This window comes from Pinus tabuliformis, chromosome 1_2, assembly GCF_031772625.1.
Source record: "Pinus tabuliformis cultivar Carrire ecotype Pingquan chromosome 1_2, CPIR1, whole genome shotgun sequence".
In the NCBI taxonomy this organism is placed as follows: Eukaryota; Viridiplantae; Streptophyta; class Pinopsida; order Pinales; family Pinaceae; genus Pinus; species Pinus tabuliformis.
The window spans coordinates 1,237,644,100-1,237,663,322 of record NC_142298.1 but is presented as its reverse complement, the minus strand read 5'-3'; the positions used below and the strand labels follow the sequence as shown (position 1 = coordinate 1,237,663,322).

Genomic DNA, 19,223 nt, shown 5'->3' with positions numbered 1-19,223 from the left:
TTTTGGTTCAACGATGTTTTGCAGTGAGTGCTATTTTGGTTATATGCACTATTACTTGCTATATAAATGAGAACTTCTGCATATTTGTGTATAAACGGTTTGGATTCATATGGATGCACATGAATATATTTGTTTTTTTCTTTTAAATATGAATGTTTTATGTGTTTTTGGTAAACTTTTTTTTTTTTTTGGTTCATTCTTTGTTTATCCAGTTCCGACCAGTTCCCGGTCCACAAGGTTTTCTAGTTTGATGACCGGTTCGGTTCTGATAACATTGGTGGGCATCCACTCAAGATTCATCCATAAAAATCTCTTGCCCTAGGTGTTACTCCAAGAGGGAAAACCTAGGTCTTTCTCTCTCACCTTGGGACTTCTTTGAGGGTTGTATGAACTTAGTATTCATTGGAATAAATCATAAGAAGCCCTTTCTCCTCCCTTGCCTTGATCTAGTGAGTACCTTGGAAGTTCTTTTCATGATTACTCATAAAACCCTAGGTCGAGCGCAAGTATTTCCTGGGTCTCTCAAAAGGAGCAAAGAGCCTCTTAGAGTTATTAAAACATTTCATAGAGCTTCTTTGAAAGGTCCTACCTCATCAGCTAGAGTCTTGATCTTAGGAATACCTATTATCATTGCATATCTCAAAACCCTAAGTCTTGAACTCCTTGTCTCAAGGCCTTTCTTGGAGAGCGTTTTAGCTGCTTTGAAGCATTGAGACATTGTTGTGTCTCTGCTTTGAATGGGCATTTTGGAATCACATCACACCTAATCATTGATCTACCTGCAAGTGATTCTCTTCCCACCGGGACTCCTCCCATCAGTGAAAGTCTGTAAAGAGCAGGGGACATTGACTGTGGGTTATCACTTGGTCTAGCATCCTTGTCCCATAGGGTTTCCTTTCTTAGGGCCTGCTAGATTGTGTGGTAACACGGCTCTCTGGTTAGGTTACATGGTTTTACTTTTACTAATTAATTATTATTTTTAATTTGACTTTTAGTGGTCCCTAGTCACTATAGTACATCTTTCAGAATTCGCCATATCCAGTTGAAATCCTGAACTGGATGATACTGGCCCCAGAATTGTTTAGACCAGACAATTTTCTGGCGCGTGTCCTATTCTATTAACATTGACTATATATATATATAACTTGTTCCCATGCCACATTTCAGGGGTTGACATGTCCTAGGTTGGATAGTTGTATCTGTCTCTTGGGGTCCAAATGTCATGTGACTTAGGATATGAGCAGGTTATGACAAGGGATTGAATTGATGTTGCAAATATTGCAATAATATTTTGCTGATATTGTAAGATTTGAAGGTGGTGATTTTATCATCTCAATGTATTGTTATTGTTTTCAAATTTTGAATATTTCACGATATTTAGTATAACTGATACTGGAAGATTTCGAATGTGGCAATATTATCAGTTTAGTATATCCTAATAGTTTTGAAATTTTGAATATATCATGATATTTAGAAAATCTTGTGATATATCGGCAAAATATCATGAGATGATGGATAGTATTGGTTGATGCAGAAGATCATTTTGGGGGATTTTTCTGTCATTTTAAAGATGGAAATTAGCGGATGGAGAACAAATGGGTTGGTGATTGTTACCTTTGTTCATGAAACAGATGTGTAGGCGGGGGGGGGGGGGTTGCTTTAGATGTTTAAACAGCGGAAAATAATGACTATTTTGTATTCTTTTTAAAGTTTTCCCATGTTGCTGATAAGTTTGTTTCTGGACGCTTGGCAATATATTCGCTGACATGATGGCAACTTATTCTAACTTCAACCTATTTAGAAACACATTCTATTTGGTTTTTCATGTGCAGAGGATTAATCATACAGCAGATAATTTGAGTTTATGTTTTTTCTGAATGCAAGTTTCTGTTTGTTTGTCTGTTGAGCCTTTCTCAGCTGAAATGCACTAGGATATTCGGTTTTCTTTGGCTATCTACAACATTACAGTTACTTTTGAATGCTAGAATAGGCGTAAGATTTTGCATCAAAATCTGTCAAATGCTTGATCTTGTCCTGCTATTGGCACTGATTTGAACTTTGTTTTCACCCAATCTAAAGGATAACAAAGCAGCTGCGGTACTACCATCGAGAATATGTGCAAGAGTTTATGGCTGAGGCTGTGTCATTTTTGCTCCGAAATGCATCTGTTAAGCAGCTTATAAAAGGTATGTTGTTTGATAATTTGCTATATTAATCTGGTTATCCTTTAGGATGAATCATGATTCAAACAGAGTGCTTTCTTTGCTGAAGTGGGTATTTTGTTAGCAATGTTGACTGTTTGGTACTGTGTTCAAGTATAGATAAAGTGCAATTTAGTCTGGAACATTAGCTTATATTTAAGTCGCATAAAACATGAAAACATGTACAAGTTTCTGAGACAGGAACACCTGAAAAGTGCACCATCCTCCCCTCCAGCCAACAAAAACAAGGTGCATGGGGGAAGCGTAGTATATAAAAATGCAAAAAATATGGATATTAGTTTTTTAAATAACACATTATGTTGCAATAAAATAAGCTAGAAATTAAGAATGATACACATAAATGACTTTTTAGGAGACATGTGTCTGTATTTGCTCTCTTAGATAATTGCATAATGCAAAATCTCATAGCCTCGTGGTATTGGCTAATGCCAATCCCCAATCCCGTACCCTCATACATGATAGAATCCAATTGAGTCTTGCTGATCCTGAAAATTGTCAAGTTTGCTGAATTCTGAATGGAATATGAAATTTTACTTTCTCCATATAAAGTCCAGTGAGACTTTAACCACTCTCAAACATCCTGAAACAATTAATGGTAATGTTAAATCTTTTTACATTCAAGGTGACAAACTTATTAAATCTCAATTTCCTGTCTCTAATTTGACTTGAAAGGTCATTTGCATGAACAGGGAGATGTTTTCCAATGAGTCATTCCTACCTCTCAGGCACCTAGGTAGGCTCAGAAACTTCTGAAAAAGTGCCCAAGACATCAGTGGAAATGGCCGAAATGCCTGGGAAACACTATCGGCTGCACCGTATGACATTTCCAAATTTGGAAATGGTGTATGGTACAGAGTGGCGTTTCCAAGGCATTTTTTACCCGTTTCAGTGTTTCCAGGCATTGTGGGAACTGGGATGTGGCCAAACTAGGCCTTTACTGCAACTTAGATTTATATGCATACTGCATGAGTATTGCGTGCAGAAGAGAAGTGTTTTTAATATATTAATGAAATATAAACATCCAAAGAGTTCTTTTGCCAATAATCTCAAAAGTTGTTAGTATAGACATGTGGACTATCCTTGTAGAATAGTAATGATTGAAGTTTTGCTGTTAAGTTAATCAGTCCAGAAGTTGTAAGATATAGGGACAATTTTGTGACTGGGTTGAGTTTGCCAGTATTTGTTTGTTATCATTACAGTCAGTATATTAGTCTTTGATATTTGGCTTGTCTTGTCCAATCTTTTGAGGTAATGCCTGTGTATTACTAATTCGTTTTCAATATGCATATTCTGGCTAGTTATTTGTATGAGTATTTTCGATGTTTCCGAATATTATATAAATATATTTGTTAGTTATTCGTATGAGTCTTTTCGATGTTTATTAGTATTACAATCGTTTCTTGATAAGCCATATTTTTTTTATATCTGATATTGTCTATCTAAATGAGCAGGTATACGAAAAATAATGGGAGAAATTGTCATGGAGCCTTCAGAGGAGAAAACAACAGGCTGTAGTGCTTTACTGTGGCACATTCTGAAGGGTCCAGCATCAAAATTTCATTCGAGAGCAGAGCAAGCCCTTCGCCTTTTGTTGGATAGATCTACTTACTCTATCTCTACCAATAAGTGTCACGGTATTCTCTTTTTGAATAGCATTGATAGTTAGATTCTTGTGTTTTTTGTTCTTAGCATTATACATTATGATAGGTTAATTTATCTCCCATGTGCATAATGATATGAATCGATTTTTTTTGAATCCTATGGTAAGTGTTGAACCGTACTATTATATTTCTAGTAGTAACTTTGCTAGAGATGATAAAACATTTATTGAGGTACCACAAACAACTTCATCACGTCGTCTTCCGTGATGTCACATCTCACCCCCAATTCTGGAAGTCCTGTTATTATTTCTTTCATTGCAAGAAACCCCTCTTAGTCTCTTAGAGGAGATGGAAATTGTATGCTGCCCTTCTCATTTCTAATCTATGTTGCATGAAACTTCAAAGAACTTGGCGTTTCGGGCCGTACCTGTACCCAAAATGAAACTTGGCTGAAACTCGACCATCATGTAATCATCTATTAGAGTTAATATAGACTTGTTTTTCCTTTTAAATTGTCATCTATGGGTCTTATTCCATTTTTTCTTAAAGATAATGTGTTATTCACTTATATATATATATATATATATATCTATACATATACATATACATATACATATACATATACATATAATACTATCAATAAAATGTTTCGGCTGACGTTTCGGTCAACATTTCCATTTTTGGGTGATATTGTGATAGTATTACTATGACGAGATTTTATTGATCACAATAGTGACCTTATTGACAGGGATGCCATTCCTTTGATGATAGTACCCTAGGCATGGTACTGACCTTGGTATATGACTTGTTGATTTTTGTAGCATCGGTTGTGCTCTAGCCTTGTGATTTTGCAGAGAGGCTAAGACACATGCGTTCTCCAATACCCATAAATCATTTGGGAAAATTCCACCTAGAGATGGTTTAATTAAAATGATTAATCATTTTTAATGTATTCCTAAGTCTAAACTTAGGAAATGTGATTAATTAAAGGGTATTAATTAAATTTGGTGCAAATCTTCTAGAAGAAGACGAGGATCAACTCCCAGTTAATCTTAGCCATCGATTATGTTTTATTCTTGGCCGTTGGTGCTCCAACGAGAGACTATAAGAAGGAGCTTGATGGGGCACTTGGAGAACACACCGAGATATTGAGATCTAGAGATCGAATTTCTCAAGAGTAGTAGCACTGAGTTGTCGGAGAGAGATAGAGTAATCTTCTTGCAGTGAGGGGCAAGGATAGTAGACCGAAGAGAAGTTTTCCAATTTTGGAGAGTGCAAGGCAGAGAAGGCAACGAGAAGTTCAAAGAGGCAGCGTAGAGCTTTAAAGGGAGTCTGTAATTTTGCTGGGAGTAGTCGAGATCTAGTGCCAGAAGCTAGTGTGTGAGACCGGAGGGCCAGAGGGTCAAAGTTCCAGTTAGCAGAAGATCAGAGGAAGAGGTGATTCAGTTCCTAGAGGCTGTGACGTAGATTTGCGTAGGTTGGCACAAAGACTGCGCATAGGCAGCGTGGGGCTAGCCATCCAGAGCCTGGATCAGATTCAGATCGCCAGTTACAGTGTGAGATTTTTCTCACTACGTCTTTGCCAGTTTATTCTTTGTATCAGATTGCTAGTTTGGGCATCTAACGATTTGTACTTAGATTACTACTAGTACCGCGTAATAATAAAACCCTCAATTGCTGCAACAATTTTCCCAAGTTGGGTTTTTCGAGGGACATTGGTCCAAAAAAAACAGTGTAATTGTGTGGGTGTTTATTTCTCTCCTGTGCAGTAGTTTTTGCAATATTTATTTTGTGAAGGCTGCAATGTATGCATTTCGATATTTGTTATAGAAAACTACAAGTAATTTGTTTAAAGTAATATAACAAATAGAAGAAATATCATCAGTTTGCTGCAGTAGGAATTAGGTCACCGATTATTCACATGGTATCAGAGCACAAATCGTAAGTTGGAGAGCTTAACACAAAAGGAAGGATGCAGTTCGAATTTCTGCGTAGGCAACAAATCGAAACCCTCAGGGGTAGCTATTTCCTTGGCTAGAAGGGTCAGTTTTTTCATGGGAATTTTACTTCTCTGAGTGAGTCGACAGAGAATAAAATTTTCTAGATCGAAGAGTACCAGAGGCAGAGGGAGTAGTAGCAGTTTCCTTGCAGAGAAGATTTTCAGCTGGGACATATTTTGCAGCAGTTTGCTAGTGCAAATAGCATCAGGAAGAAGGAAGAGCGCACATTGAGGGAATTCTTTCCTCGGGGGACTTCTAGCCAAGAAGTTTGAATTTTCCTAGAAGAGCAGCAATAGTTTTGTGCAGGATTTATCACTCTAGAAGGGAGTGCGAATAGTTGGGCAGCAGCTGCGTAGATAAGAGGAGGAATTCGACTTTTTTTAGAGAGATGGCATCAGCTGGGTTGAGAGATCAAGATCAGTTGGATGGAGCCTCGAACTACGTGATCTGGAAGTCTAGAATTTCCTCCCTTCTAGATGAGCATGATCTCAAGACTTATATCGACAGTGTGGTAGTTGTATCCACCAATGCAGATATGCTTAAGAAGTACAAGGAGTTGGCGAGAGCTAAGAGGTTTATTCTCGACAGGGTTCAAGATCATGTGGTATCTCACATAGTTGACAAAGATACTGCCTGACAGATGTGGGAGGCACTAGCTACACTGTATGAAGGTTCTTCCGAGCAACGAAAGATGTATTTTGAGGAGAAGCTGAGATGCACGAGGATGCAAAAAGGGGAGTGTATAGAGCCCTTCCTTACTAGGCTTCAGGATGTCCAGGACCAGTTGTCTCTAGTAGGGTCAACACCCTAGCCTACAAAGTTTGTACGGTTACATCTGAACAACGTTTTTGAAGAATGGCAAGTTTTTGTCCAAATGTCATTCTTCGTCTAGAGTATCTTGGGCAGAGAAAAACTGCCAGATTGGGAACGTATGTGGGCTGATATGCAGCAGGAGGAATATGTGGCCCTCACATCAAAGGGTCTGCAGGAGCAACACAGGAGGAAGGAGGACATTTCCAAGATCAAGTGCTTTAAGTGTGGTGAGCTTGGTCACTACAACATTCAGTGTCCTCTTAGAAAGAAGGACAAGGAGGAGAAGCAAGATCAACATGCTGCATTCGTTAAGATCGACAAGTTGTCGTTCAAATTGGAGAAAGAGTTTGCCATGATCACCGAGTTACCTCCAGGGGTGAGGTGGGGTGATTTGGAGTTGTAGCCCCTAAGAGATACATGATGGGCATGATTCTTTAGGAGGTCCACCTCATGAATCAATTCTTGCTACGAGAGCCCAAGACATGCAATAACATGATGGATCAGTGTCATTTGGTGCAGTGAGGTGCTATAGTGACAGATGCAGTAGTTGGTAGCATGTTAGATACTAGGCAACGCAGAGCAGAGCTGGCAGCAGTGCAGATGGCACAAAGCAGAGTCAGTAGCAGCGCAGAGGCTTCAGTGACAGTGCAAAGTCTAGCAGCAGTCACGACTCGGGTGATAGATACATCATACTGACCACAATTTGTTCAATATTTTGGATACTTTTCCGTTGCAGTTGTTGCAGTTGCAACAACAGTAGTTGGAGAAGGTTGCAGTGCAGATGTAGTGTTGGCAGCAGTTTAGCAAGGCCAACAACAACACGAATGCAACAATTAGAGTTGCGCAGTAGTTGGTGAGCAGCAACAACATCAGCAGGAGATGGTGCAGAGATAGAGTGATGCTTCGGTAGGTTGCAACACTAGAGTCCATTCCTCGCTAAGAGGGAGTGTTGATTACTGTAGCATTAGTTGTGCTCTAGCCTCGAGATTTTGTAGAGAGGCCAAGTCACATGCATTCTCCAATACCCAGGGGGAAAATTCCACCTAAAGATGGTTTAATTAAAATAATTAATCATTTTTAATGTGTTCCTAAGTCTAAACTTAGGAAATGTGATTAATTAAAGGGTATTAAATAAATTTGGTGTGAATCTTCTAGAAGAAGATGAGGATCAACTCCCAGTTAATCCTAGCCATCGATCATGTTTTAATCTTGGTCGTTGGTGCTCCAACGAGAGACTAAAAGGAGCTTGATGGACACTTGGAGAACACATTGAGATAGTGAAATCTAGTGGTCGAATTTCTCAAGAGTAGCATCATTGAGTTGCCGGAGAGAGATCGAGTAATCTTCTTGTAGTGAGGGGTAGGGATAGTAGACGAGAGGGAATTTTTACGGTTTCAGAAAGTGCAAGGCAGAGAAGGCAGCGAGAGGTTCAAAGAGGTAGTGCAATGCCACGTAGAGCTTCAAAGGTAGTCCGTAATTTTGCTGGGAGCAGTTGAGATCTAGTGCCAGATGCCGGGGTGTGAGACCAAAGGGCCAGAGGGTTGAAGTTCCAGTCAGTTGAAGATCAGAGGAGGAGGTGACATAGTTCCTAGAGGCTGTGATGCAAATTTGCATAGGTTGTTGTAAAGACTGCGCAGAGGCAGCGTGGGGCCAACCATTTAGAGCCTGGATCAGATTACGATCGCCAATAACAGTGAGATTTTTCTCACTACTTCTTTGCCAGTTTATTCTTTGTATTAGATTGCCAGTTTTGGCATCTAATGATTTGTAATCAGGTTACTACTAGCACCGATTTTCCCAAGTTGGGTTTTTCTGGGGACATTGGTCCAAAAAAAATGGTGTAATTGTGTGTGTGTTTATTTCTCTCTTGTGTAGTATTTTTGATTCCGCAATATTTATTTTGTGAAGGCTGTAGTGTATGTATTTCAATATTTTCCGTAGAAAACTGCAAGTAATTTATTTAAAGTAATTTAACAAATAGGAGAAATATCATCAGTTTGCTGCAGTAGGAATCGGGTCACTGATTTTTCACATCGTTTCTGTGATGATGAGAATGGGTAGTGGCAATAGATTGAGCATATGAGGCAACAGTGAGTGATAATAGTAGTAGCAGTGGCAGTAGTTGAATAGTGACAACAATGGACAATGGCAACAGTAAGAGTGATAGTGGACATATGGAGCAATAATAGTAGGAGTGGCAGTGGATAATTGGAGCAGTGGCAATAGAAGTGACAACAACAGTAGCAATAGTGGCAATAGTGGATAACAACAACAACAGTAGCAGTGGACAGTTGGAGCAGTGGTAGTAGCAACAATGGTGGTAGTGAGAGTGGACAATGGTAGTAGTAGTGGAAGTTGAAGTGGTGGATTGTAGTTGGGTCATTGTCATTGGTACGAAAGCCCAAACTCGTTCAGGGGCATTTTCTTCCTTCCAACCTTGCTGGAAAAACCCTTGGGGAGTCTTGTACTTCCTTCTAGTTCAATTGGTAAATTTGTATGTAAACTATACATAACATAACTTGTTGAGTGAAATATCTAGTGTATTGATGTGGTGATGTTTTATGTTTGTTTGATTTTATGAATGTTTAAGAATAAACTAGCCAATTGTGAAAATTGAGGAATATACTGATTCACTGCCCTTTCAGTATTTCCAACAGTTTGATCCTTGCCACTTGTGACAAGTTGTATTTGTCCCTTACTCCTCTATTGTTATTCAAGGGATGTTTGATCCTTGCCACCCATGGCAAGTTGTATATGTTCCCGAGCGATGTCTGATCCTCGCCAATCATGACAAGTTGTATTTTTTCCCTAGGCATGTTTAATTCTTGCCACCCATTTTATATAATATCTATTGGGTACTATGAAGTTCGGGACTTGACCGAGTATACCCCGATATGCATCCTACCCATAAGCATGGCTTGTTGGGATTACCACCCATCTAGCCAATTAGTGAAGAGATTTGAGATGTGTTTGATCCTTGTCATTTATGACAAGAGGTATTTGTCGTCAGGATGCAGGTGTTCTACCACTTGACTCTTGAGGGTCAAGGTGGGAATATCAACGGACAATAAGATGTGTATGATCCTTACATCACATGGTAAGTGGTATCTTGCCTATTATCACTCGATATAGGGTGGAAAATTTATCTCCCTATGATGATTCTTCTTCTTTAGATCAATAATGTTTAAGATATGAGCAGAGATGAAGATATGATATGATACAATGATGATGATGAGGCATCTGAGATGAGACTTATGATGCAGTCGAAAATTCCTCCCTCGTTGAGAGGGAGTTTTCAAATTTGGCAGCTGAGGAAGAAATTTCCTCCTTGGAGAATCCTACAAACCCTAAGAAGGCATTTCTAGCCCTTGGAAAAAATAAATTTGCATTTGGAAAAATATTGTTTTTGTTGCTCGACCAAGTCACTCTCAAAATTACAAGTAGGCCTGGAAGAGGAAATTCATCCACCAAATCCACATATAAATACAAGCTATTTGGCATCGTTTGGAGGCATGACATCACTCCGTCATTGATCATCTATTGGTTCGATCTAGTTTAAAATTGCAGGCTCCAATTTCACACGTGCGAAGGAGAGAGGCAATATAACTCGATCGAGTTTGGCTTTTGTTTTAGGGTGGTTTGACCCGTGTTGACTTGAGGAGATTTGACTTCGTTTGACTGGTTTTTGGATTTGTTTGGGAGGTTGGGTTGACTAGGATGTTGACCGAAACTTTTAGTGCACTTTGATTAATGTTGATCGCATAGGTACAAATAAGGTTTTCACAGGTTGACTTTGACTTTGACCAGAAATTTTGTGGGCAGAATTTTGTGATTGTTTTGATCGAGTTTGATTGAGGGAATAAGGCCGCATCCTTTGATTGGTTGATTGAATCTTTTGGAGCTGATTTTATCATTGACCAAGGACTGGTTAGGGTTGCGTTGATTGCTGTTGACTTTCACTGAAAATTGTAGAATTGACGTTCGACTAGATTTGACTTTCTTGCTCATATTTGATTGGATATTGGTTGGTTGGCTTGGTTGGTCAAGGCTTTGACCTTTGATTAGTTGTTGATGTACTTGGATTATGTATCTCTTTGCTGAACATTTGATGAACATCTAATAGAAGAAGAATCTAGTTAGGGTTTTTCCTTGGTCTTGGACCAAAAATCACTGTGTCTCTTTTGTTCTTGGTTGTCTTCTATTGTGCATACGATTTAGTGTTCTCTCTACAATTGCTCACTGCTATTAGGTGATTGAAATTGAATTGGAAATTTGATTTCTACTAAAAGACGAATTTGTTTAAGTGTTTGTTACAACATAGAACATTGAAAAATTAACATTTTGTTGGTGATCAAATCATTTTTATCTATAATTTCCACTCTTCTTTTTCTCTTACCTAATTTAGCCCCTTTAAGGCCAAGCCACCAAGCTAGGGCTTGGTGCGAGTTCCTAGGAAAGAGAAACTTTCATCATTGGAGAATTTAAATGCCAAGAGGATAGTTGTCGTCACAAAATCACTCTTTCTGGTAGGCATTCACTTGGTAGACATTCACTTCAATTTCCTTTGCCCTAGTTACTAGCACTAAGTTAACGCTAGTTTGGATTTAACTCCAACTTGGGGGCTTATTTGATGGTTTCATGTGCCTTGCTCTTGTTGATATATATCTTTGGAAATCCTTTCTCTTCACCTTATCCTTAGGTCTTGTGTGGTCTAGCCTAGGTCTCTATAAAGAAAGCAAATTGCCTCCTCGTGCAACTCTAAACCTAAATTGTATTTGTTTTAGAAGGCCTCATTTTGTGACATTGTACCTCAACCTTAGAATATCCACTATAGGTGACCATATATTGAGAGTAATCCGATCGGTGAAACTTGTAAAGAGCAGGGGGTTTTGGCTGTGGTGACAGTGGGCTGGTTACCCACCAAAAGTGGGTGACCCCTAGGAGAAACTTTTCTCCTATTTATCTCTTCCAGTCGACAACCAACAATGCTTGAGAGCCCCTAATAGCCGATGTGACATGCCATTCATATCTTTTCCATCTGCATTAATCATATGTTCCCTTGCTCATTTGCCAAGAGCTCATGTTGGAACGTGGGCTTCTGATCAAAAGGTACTTTAGTCATTGTGCAGTTGGGTGCTTACGCTTGTTTGTGTTTGGGAATTTTGACATGGATTATGGGGTGGCTTGGAAGAAAGAAGGGTCTTGGTCGTCATCTTGTTCCCTCACCTTAAATGGAGGAGGCTGGGGGTTAATTTTCAATCCTAGTCTAGTGGGACCTCCCCTAATGGCCTAGTGGGTATAGGAGGGGCTCTACTTGTGAAGCCATGATTGAGATACTTAGCTCCATCTCTCCCTATTTCGTTCATACTTACCACTTTTAATCTTACATTACTACCCCCTATTCAACCTCCATTCTTTGGGTTCAACTAACCACTGGTTTATTGAGATTTGGCATCCACACATCCTCATACCTAGGTAGTTCTTGGAAATGTACCCTGGGAGGTTGATGGAGCTAAAAGAAACAAAAAGTGCATATTATGGCCACAAGGAAAACAAAAGAAGAATCAAAATACAAAAGATGGCTGGGACTTGCAAATTAACACGTGGGAAAAAGGCAGGCATGATCTTTTCCTCACTCACATGGCCATCACGCTGTTTGTGGGCCAATGTTGTTGTATCTCATAAAATACAAGGAACCCTTGCATGTTGCACCCTTGATGGACGATGAGCTGCTCCATCCTAAGGGGGGTAATGATTTCTATACTCATACAAAGCGAGTTCTCATTCCTTAGCTATGGGAAGTAATACAAAGAAGAAGCAAGAAAAAGTAAAAGGCATTTAGAGGGGTGGAAAAACAAAGGTTGAGGTAACTCGAGCTTCGACATTTGCTCCCTCCTCACATCTATAGACCCAGGATGAGGTACTCCATCACAACTCATCCCTTTGACCATGGCACTTGGCCATGAAGTCTTTTTCCCTCTGTTCCACCATTATTTACATGGCACCTATCGATTTAAGGGTGGACCAAGGACATGTCACTTTTCCTTGGGGGTTGAGAACACCTAATAGGATCGTCTATTAACCGCTCCTCCCTAGGGAGGTAACACCATTACACGACTAAGGCCCCAATTTTGGAAAAGAAGTCTTTAATGAAGTGTTAATTTGCCCATTTATTTCAGGCTTAGTTCACTTAGATGCAATAATGATTAATATACCTAATGGTGAAAGTTGGAACATTGGATATCACGTGTAATTGGAAAGTGGTCCCATCTATAGGTCTGTGCAACTTAATTGGAGTCTAAATCCTCCATAGGTTCATATTGACACCCACAGCTGATGCATTGAGGGCCATGGGACTCTGAAGAATTGTAGAGCATCATCTATAACCATGGGCACCTTAAACACCTGCAGAGTTACTGCACTTTGACCTTTATCATTTATTGGATGGTGCACCTAGACCAACAAACCCCTAGTTGGCTTAGTAGTACTACATGGTTAGGCAATTGATCCAGGTCCCAGGTGAGGTTTGTCTTGTACCTTTAGACAAGGGAGGGCTAGCATAATCTTCAGTGCCCTCGATGTTGGAGTAGAATCAGGCATATTCACCACATGGAGACCCATAAGACCGAATTTGTGCTCCAAAGCCAAAATTGTGGTCCATAAGATGATTTTGACAAAGATCTAGGGTGCAAACCCTGGAAGGTGAATTTGTATGCCCTCTACACAAGTCAAGGCACTCAAGGTCCTCAATGCAAGCCCTAAGGAGACATCCACTAGCGCGACGTCAACATTTTGGCTTACACTTATGGAGATTTATTTTATTTCACGAAGTCTACTAGGTCGACTTGTGACCTGGACTAGTATTTAGCCATTATTAAATTATTTGAGGGGGCTGGTAGGCTAATTAGGCATTCGTATGCCTCATATAAGTAGAGAAACATGTTATTGCATCTTCTCATCATCACACCTTGGGATTATCAGTCTTTTGAGGAATTGATACTTGGTCTCTTGTGGATGTAATGGAGATCTTAGATGCATTTTGATATTTGGAGTTGATATTGGATATTCTTTGGAGCTATTCTTTGGTGTAGTGGATGGAACACTTGCATGCTGTCTTGTAAGTGCACTAAAGTTGTTGAAATTTTGTTTCTTAATGTCTAATGTATGGAGTGATTGATTATAGGTTATGCTAAATTGTGCCCTAATTTGTTGAAGATCGATTGAATTGCTATCTAGATGAATGTTGCTTGAATTACTCATACATAACATGTAATGAATTGTCCTAGTGGTGAACTTCTTGAAGGACTCCCATTGAAATCCATTTTTCCGTGACATAAGTAAATTCTTGAAATCTTGGTGCTAGGACATCAAATTTCGGCCTCCTTAGGAACAATTTTGGCTAATCTAGGTCATCCTAGACTCCATATTCCCAAGGGACAAGGGAGTGGTCTAGTTGGTTGGTGATCATACTCTGTTCTTATCCTTATTTTCTCTTTACTAATTCAACCCCTTGAAGGTTAACCTTGGAAACTAGGGCTTGGTGCAAATCCCTCGGAAAGTAAGGGCTTTGGTGGTTGGAGAGCTTAAACATCAAAGATATATTTTATGCCACAAAAGCTATCTTTTTGGTGGGCATCCACTTCAATTTTATCCATATTTCAATTTCTTGCCCTAGATGTTTCCCTAAGAGGGAAACCCTACTTTTGCCTTGCTTCAACCTAAGGGTCTTCTTAAAGGTTCCATGAGCCTTGGCATTGCTAATACACATTGTTGGAAACCTTGTCCCTTAGCCTCGAGTCCTTGACCTTTGGAAACTCCAACACTTGTCAAATTAATCAAACGCTATGTATTGTGCCTTCCTTCCTAGGTCTTATTGTCGCTCAGATTGTACAGGCACTGCGACAATGACTTAGGTCAAGGGATGTCACTCTGATCCCTGGCCCCTCCGTTTTAGCTGTCTCCCAACAACAGGTTGTGGGGGGTAGTCCCTATGGAAATGTGAAGATGAAGGACAAGTTGGCACCCAAAGAGTCTGGGGAGACACAATTGAGTGGCCTAGATACTGGTTAATTTAAGCAAGATTTAAGGATCAGATTAAATTCAAATGTGAGACTAGTGCCTTATGGAGTCAACTTATTTCTTATTATCAATTAGATTCCAAGTAATCGGATGGAGAATCAATACTTGAATGCTTCAGTGACCTATATGTTATGCAAATCCTAAGACTTAGGTGTGATGTAAGAATCTTGGTTACTTTTAGTTATATGCTTATTCTAAGTAAGACCTTCCTCTTAACAATTTCAGAATTGGTCTTTAGAGTAGGTTGTGGGATGGAAGTCAATGGGAAGCAAGCAAATCCTTGATTAATGATACCTCCCCTTGTGTTTCAACCACCTGATGCCTCCTGCGCTGTGGGAACTGTGGCTTTGACGACTGCAAGGTCAACTTGTTAACCACTAGAAAGGTGTTGAATCCCTCGAGCTAAATTGAGAAAGGGTGGCCCAAGATGTCTAAGCTTGGAGGTAAGTTGTTAATGTAACTAGACTTAGGATGCTTGTGCAAGGGAAGTGAGTGAATCTTGAGTTAAGATTTCTTAAGGCTTTAATTACTTTAGTTATGATCAACTTTTATGACAAGAGTACTTAACAATAAATGGAAAGACAATCTTAACAACAAGAAAGTGCCAAATTATCAAGTGCCAATACTAAACAATAGATTTCCTTCAATCCAAGGATAAAATTGTGAAAATTTGTAAAACTGGAATCCTATTGCAGCATCTGGTATTATTTCTTCTAACTGATAAATTAATATTCAGTTTATTCCTACGACAACATTGAAATAAACACATTGCAACCTTTGCAAATAAAATTATGTGGAAAATAAATAGCGTTGGAAACTGAGAAAATACTACCACACACACATAAAATTTAACACCATTATTTTTGGACAAATGTCCCCAAAAAAACCCAACTTGGGAAAACCGGTGCAGCAGTGAGGGTTTTTATTATTATGTAGTTGTGAAAATCTAAGTACAATTTGGATGCTTTAAACTGACAATACATAGCAAGAAAAATCTGGGCAAAATTACAGAAGGGAATTACACTTCCTGCACAAGTAATCCTGGCACAACTTGCCTTCAACAAACTCAACCTTCTGGACCTCTGCACCAGCGTCTGCGTAGGCCTAAGTTACACTGAAACAAATACGGATATGGGGTTTGAAATGGATATGACAAATTTTCAAAAAATCTCTATATGATATGGTAGGAAACGACACAATCTATATATATATATATATATATATATAAAATAAAAATTTCATATTACCATATTTTAGAATCTAGATTAGATATAGAGACTAAAAATACATAATCAATTTTCGTCTATGATCTATCATGGTTCATCATCATCAATTCAGCATAAACATTGACATCATCATTAACGATTATTATAACATTCATGATTCAAGTTTCAACATATCGACAAGTTTTTGTTTCAAATTTCAAACATCAAGTTATCAACATGACAAATTACATGGACACCATCATTACCAAAATTAATAATGCATACTAATTACTACATAGTACACAATACAAAATGAACTATGAGTGGTAGTCTACTATCTTATTCATAATTCATATGGTTGTTGAAAAGTTTAAAAGTTAAAACACCATCATAAATTACATTTACATATCAACAATATGTCTTCATTCATGCCACTATAAGGTTCGACATCCTCCCTAGAAGTGGGACTGGGAACATCGTTGTATGTCCACTTGAAGATCCACCTATTGGTGGCTCCACATCAAACAAATTCATATGAGACATGGCATTCAATGTCATATTCAAGTCAGGCAACTCTGGTTCCACGTCCCATAATTTGGTGGGCTCAAATTTGTATTCATCTATCTTGTGTAATAGAAGATGAAGGTTTGAATGAACATACACTAGTTCCTCAGCCTTTTTAGAGCCCAATCTGTTTTGTCTCACTGAATGGATGAAGCCGTATGTACTCTAGTTCCTTTCTGCTGAAGAGGAACTAGTAACTTGTGAAAAGATCTTGATGGCCAATTTTGGGATATGTGGAAGTACCCCACCATAGAAGTTCCACCACTCAATTGGACTTAATATGGTCTTGTCTCGCATACACTCAATATCACAACCCCAACCCTCTGATCCCAGAAAATGAGAAAACTGTGCACAAATCCGAAGCCCAATTTTGGGATCTACAAAAAGTTTTCTAAAAGCCTTTTTAAATCCTTCTGCGACTTCTGGGTCTTTATTTGGTGCAGTGCAGTTCTTTCTGGATCATGTAGCAACTCTGTAGCATAATATTTTGGATTCACTACATAGGCTAAAGCTGCAATGGGGTGGTCATTTTTTTCCACCTTTTGGTCAATATATCTTTTACTTCTCTGTAAAAGAATTCATCCGGGTTATTCTCCTTGGCGTTTATAACTAACCTTGTCTTCTCTATCATGGAATCAATGGCCTCATACACCTCTCCCAAATTAGGCATATGTGTGTCAAACATACAGAGCAAATCCACAATTGGCTTAGTAATGCCAAGATGTACTCCACTCTATCCCACCATTCATCATCAACAACCAATCGTTTCATTGCTTGTGCTCTATCAGATTGGGATTGCCTCCTTTGATTCCAAAGAGAATTGCGTACCATTGATTGTAATACATCTTTCACTTGCATAAGCCTTTCACTTAACTTAAGACTATGATGTGAGAAACAAATTGAGTCTCAGTAACCTGCTAGTGCCAAATTGCTAATGTTTCAAATTTCAACAAATTAAAAATCATAATTTGATTGAATAACTATTATGATTCACGAATCATGACATTTGAGAATCTAATTTAGATATTTGAATTTAGAGTCAGAAATTAGAATTTATGAAATTTTTAATAAACTTTAAAGTATAGGTACCTTAAGGAGCTCCAACTTAGCAAATTCCCTGTAGATGCCTTGGGACATGTGGTGGTTTGTGATAAAGGCTTGAATTTCTTTTTCTTCTTAAAAAATAACTCGAATCCACTGAATTTGCTTCCTATCTTGCTCAACATGAGGTTCAATGAATGTACAGCACAAGGGGTCCAAAAGATGTGGTGATATTTGCCTTCAATAATTAGACCTGCTGCTCTACACTCCGTTGCATTGTCAGTGATTACCTGGACAACATTTTCTGGCCCCACCAATTCAATTGCTTCAATCAAGATGTTAGCAATGAATTGAGAATCTTTGATTTGCCCCTCACAATCCACTGTCTTCAAAAACATTGCCCCCTGTGGGCTTTGAGCAATCACATTGATCAAATGCCTATTTTTTTGATCTTTCCATTTGTCAGAAATGATGGACACCCCTAAAATGAGCCATGAATCACGAATGGGGCCTAATTTAGCCTCCAAATTTAACTTTTCAGCACTCAACAATGTGGTGTGTACCTTCTCATATCTAGGGCTCTTGTACCCTCTTGGGGCTTCATTCACTGTTTTTACCATCTTTGCCCAGTAAGGAGATCGCACAAGGTTAAAGGGAAGACCATTTGCATAAATGCATTGGGCTATAGCTGCATCTGCTATCTCTCGAGCGTCATTATTAAAACTCTTTTCAAGCGGTCCCAAATTTGACCGCTTTGAACAAACAATTCCATGAGAATGAAGTGGAGGCTTTGATGAAGATGCTCCCAACCTTGTTGGGTGTTTTAAATGGGAGGCAGGATTTGCCTCATTTGCTTTAGCATTTACCTTGCCTTGTTCTCTCTGATATTTTGCAAGTTTTGCCTTGCTTAAACCATTTCCATCTGTCCCATTCTCTTTAGGTGGGCCACTGCATATTCGAACCCCATTGCCTCTTAACCCAAGCAAATGTGCTTTAACCCGTGTGTATGATCCCTTATACTCCTTTTTACACTCACTGCAAACCCATGCCAATGATCCACCTCCTTGGATCTTCCCAACAGTAGTTACATATTTCCAAAGTGGTGACTTTGCATCAACTTTAGGGGTTGATTCAATTTCATGTGCTAATCAATGAATGTATTAGATTGATTTACAATGAGCAATGAAGCTCGATAAATAATACAAATGTATTTACATAAATAGAAACAACAAGTTTCTACTAAGAAATAGAAACAACAAGTTTCGTCTAAGAAACTGCTAATAAGATCCAACTGAGCATTAAACATTAAATTAGCATTATTCTAATACCCTCCCTTAATGCTCAATCTATTTACAAAACCTATAGACCCTCTAGATTTTACAAATTTATCAGGACCAAGGGGCTTGGTGAGAATGTCTGCTGGTTGCTCCGTTGTGGGAACATACAACTACTGAATGGATCCGTCTTCAACCAACTGTTGAATGTAGTGACAATGGGTTTCCACATTCTTTGTCCATTCATGGAAGACTGGATTCTTGGCAAGTTTGAGCACTCCTTGATTATCACAGAACAAAGGAGTAGGACCGGCCTGGGAAACATGCATATCCACAAGCATACGTCGAAGCCAAACTGCCTCACAAGATGCCTTAAATGCTCCTCGATACTCTGCTTCTGTCGAGGAAAGGGCCACTGACTGCT

At 38.9% G+C, this 19,223-nt stretch overlaps 1 protein-coding gene across 1 annotated transcript in view; it reads left to right on the top strand.

The window, feature by feature from the left end:
- LOC149210713 (uncharacterized) overlaps positions 1–19,223 on the top strand; it is a 294,028-nt gene that overhangs the window by 147,784 nt on the left and 127,021 nt on the right. The window contains 2 exon segments of the mRNA XM_089396762.1: positions 2,080–2,186; positions 3,674–3,856. Coding sequence (XP_089252888.1) covers positions 2,080–2,186; positions 3,674–3,856 — 290 coding nt within the window.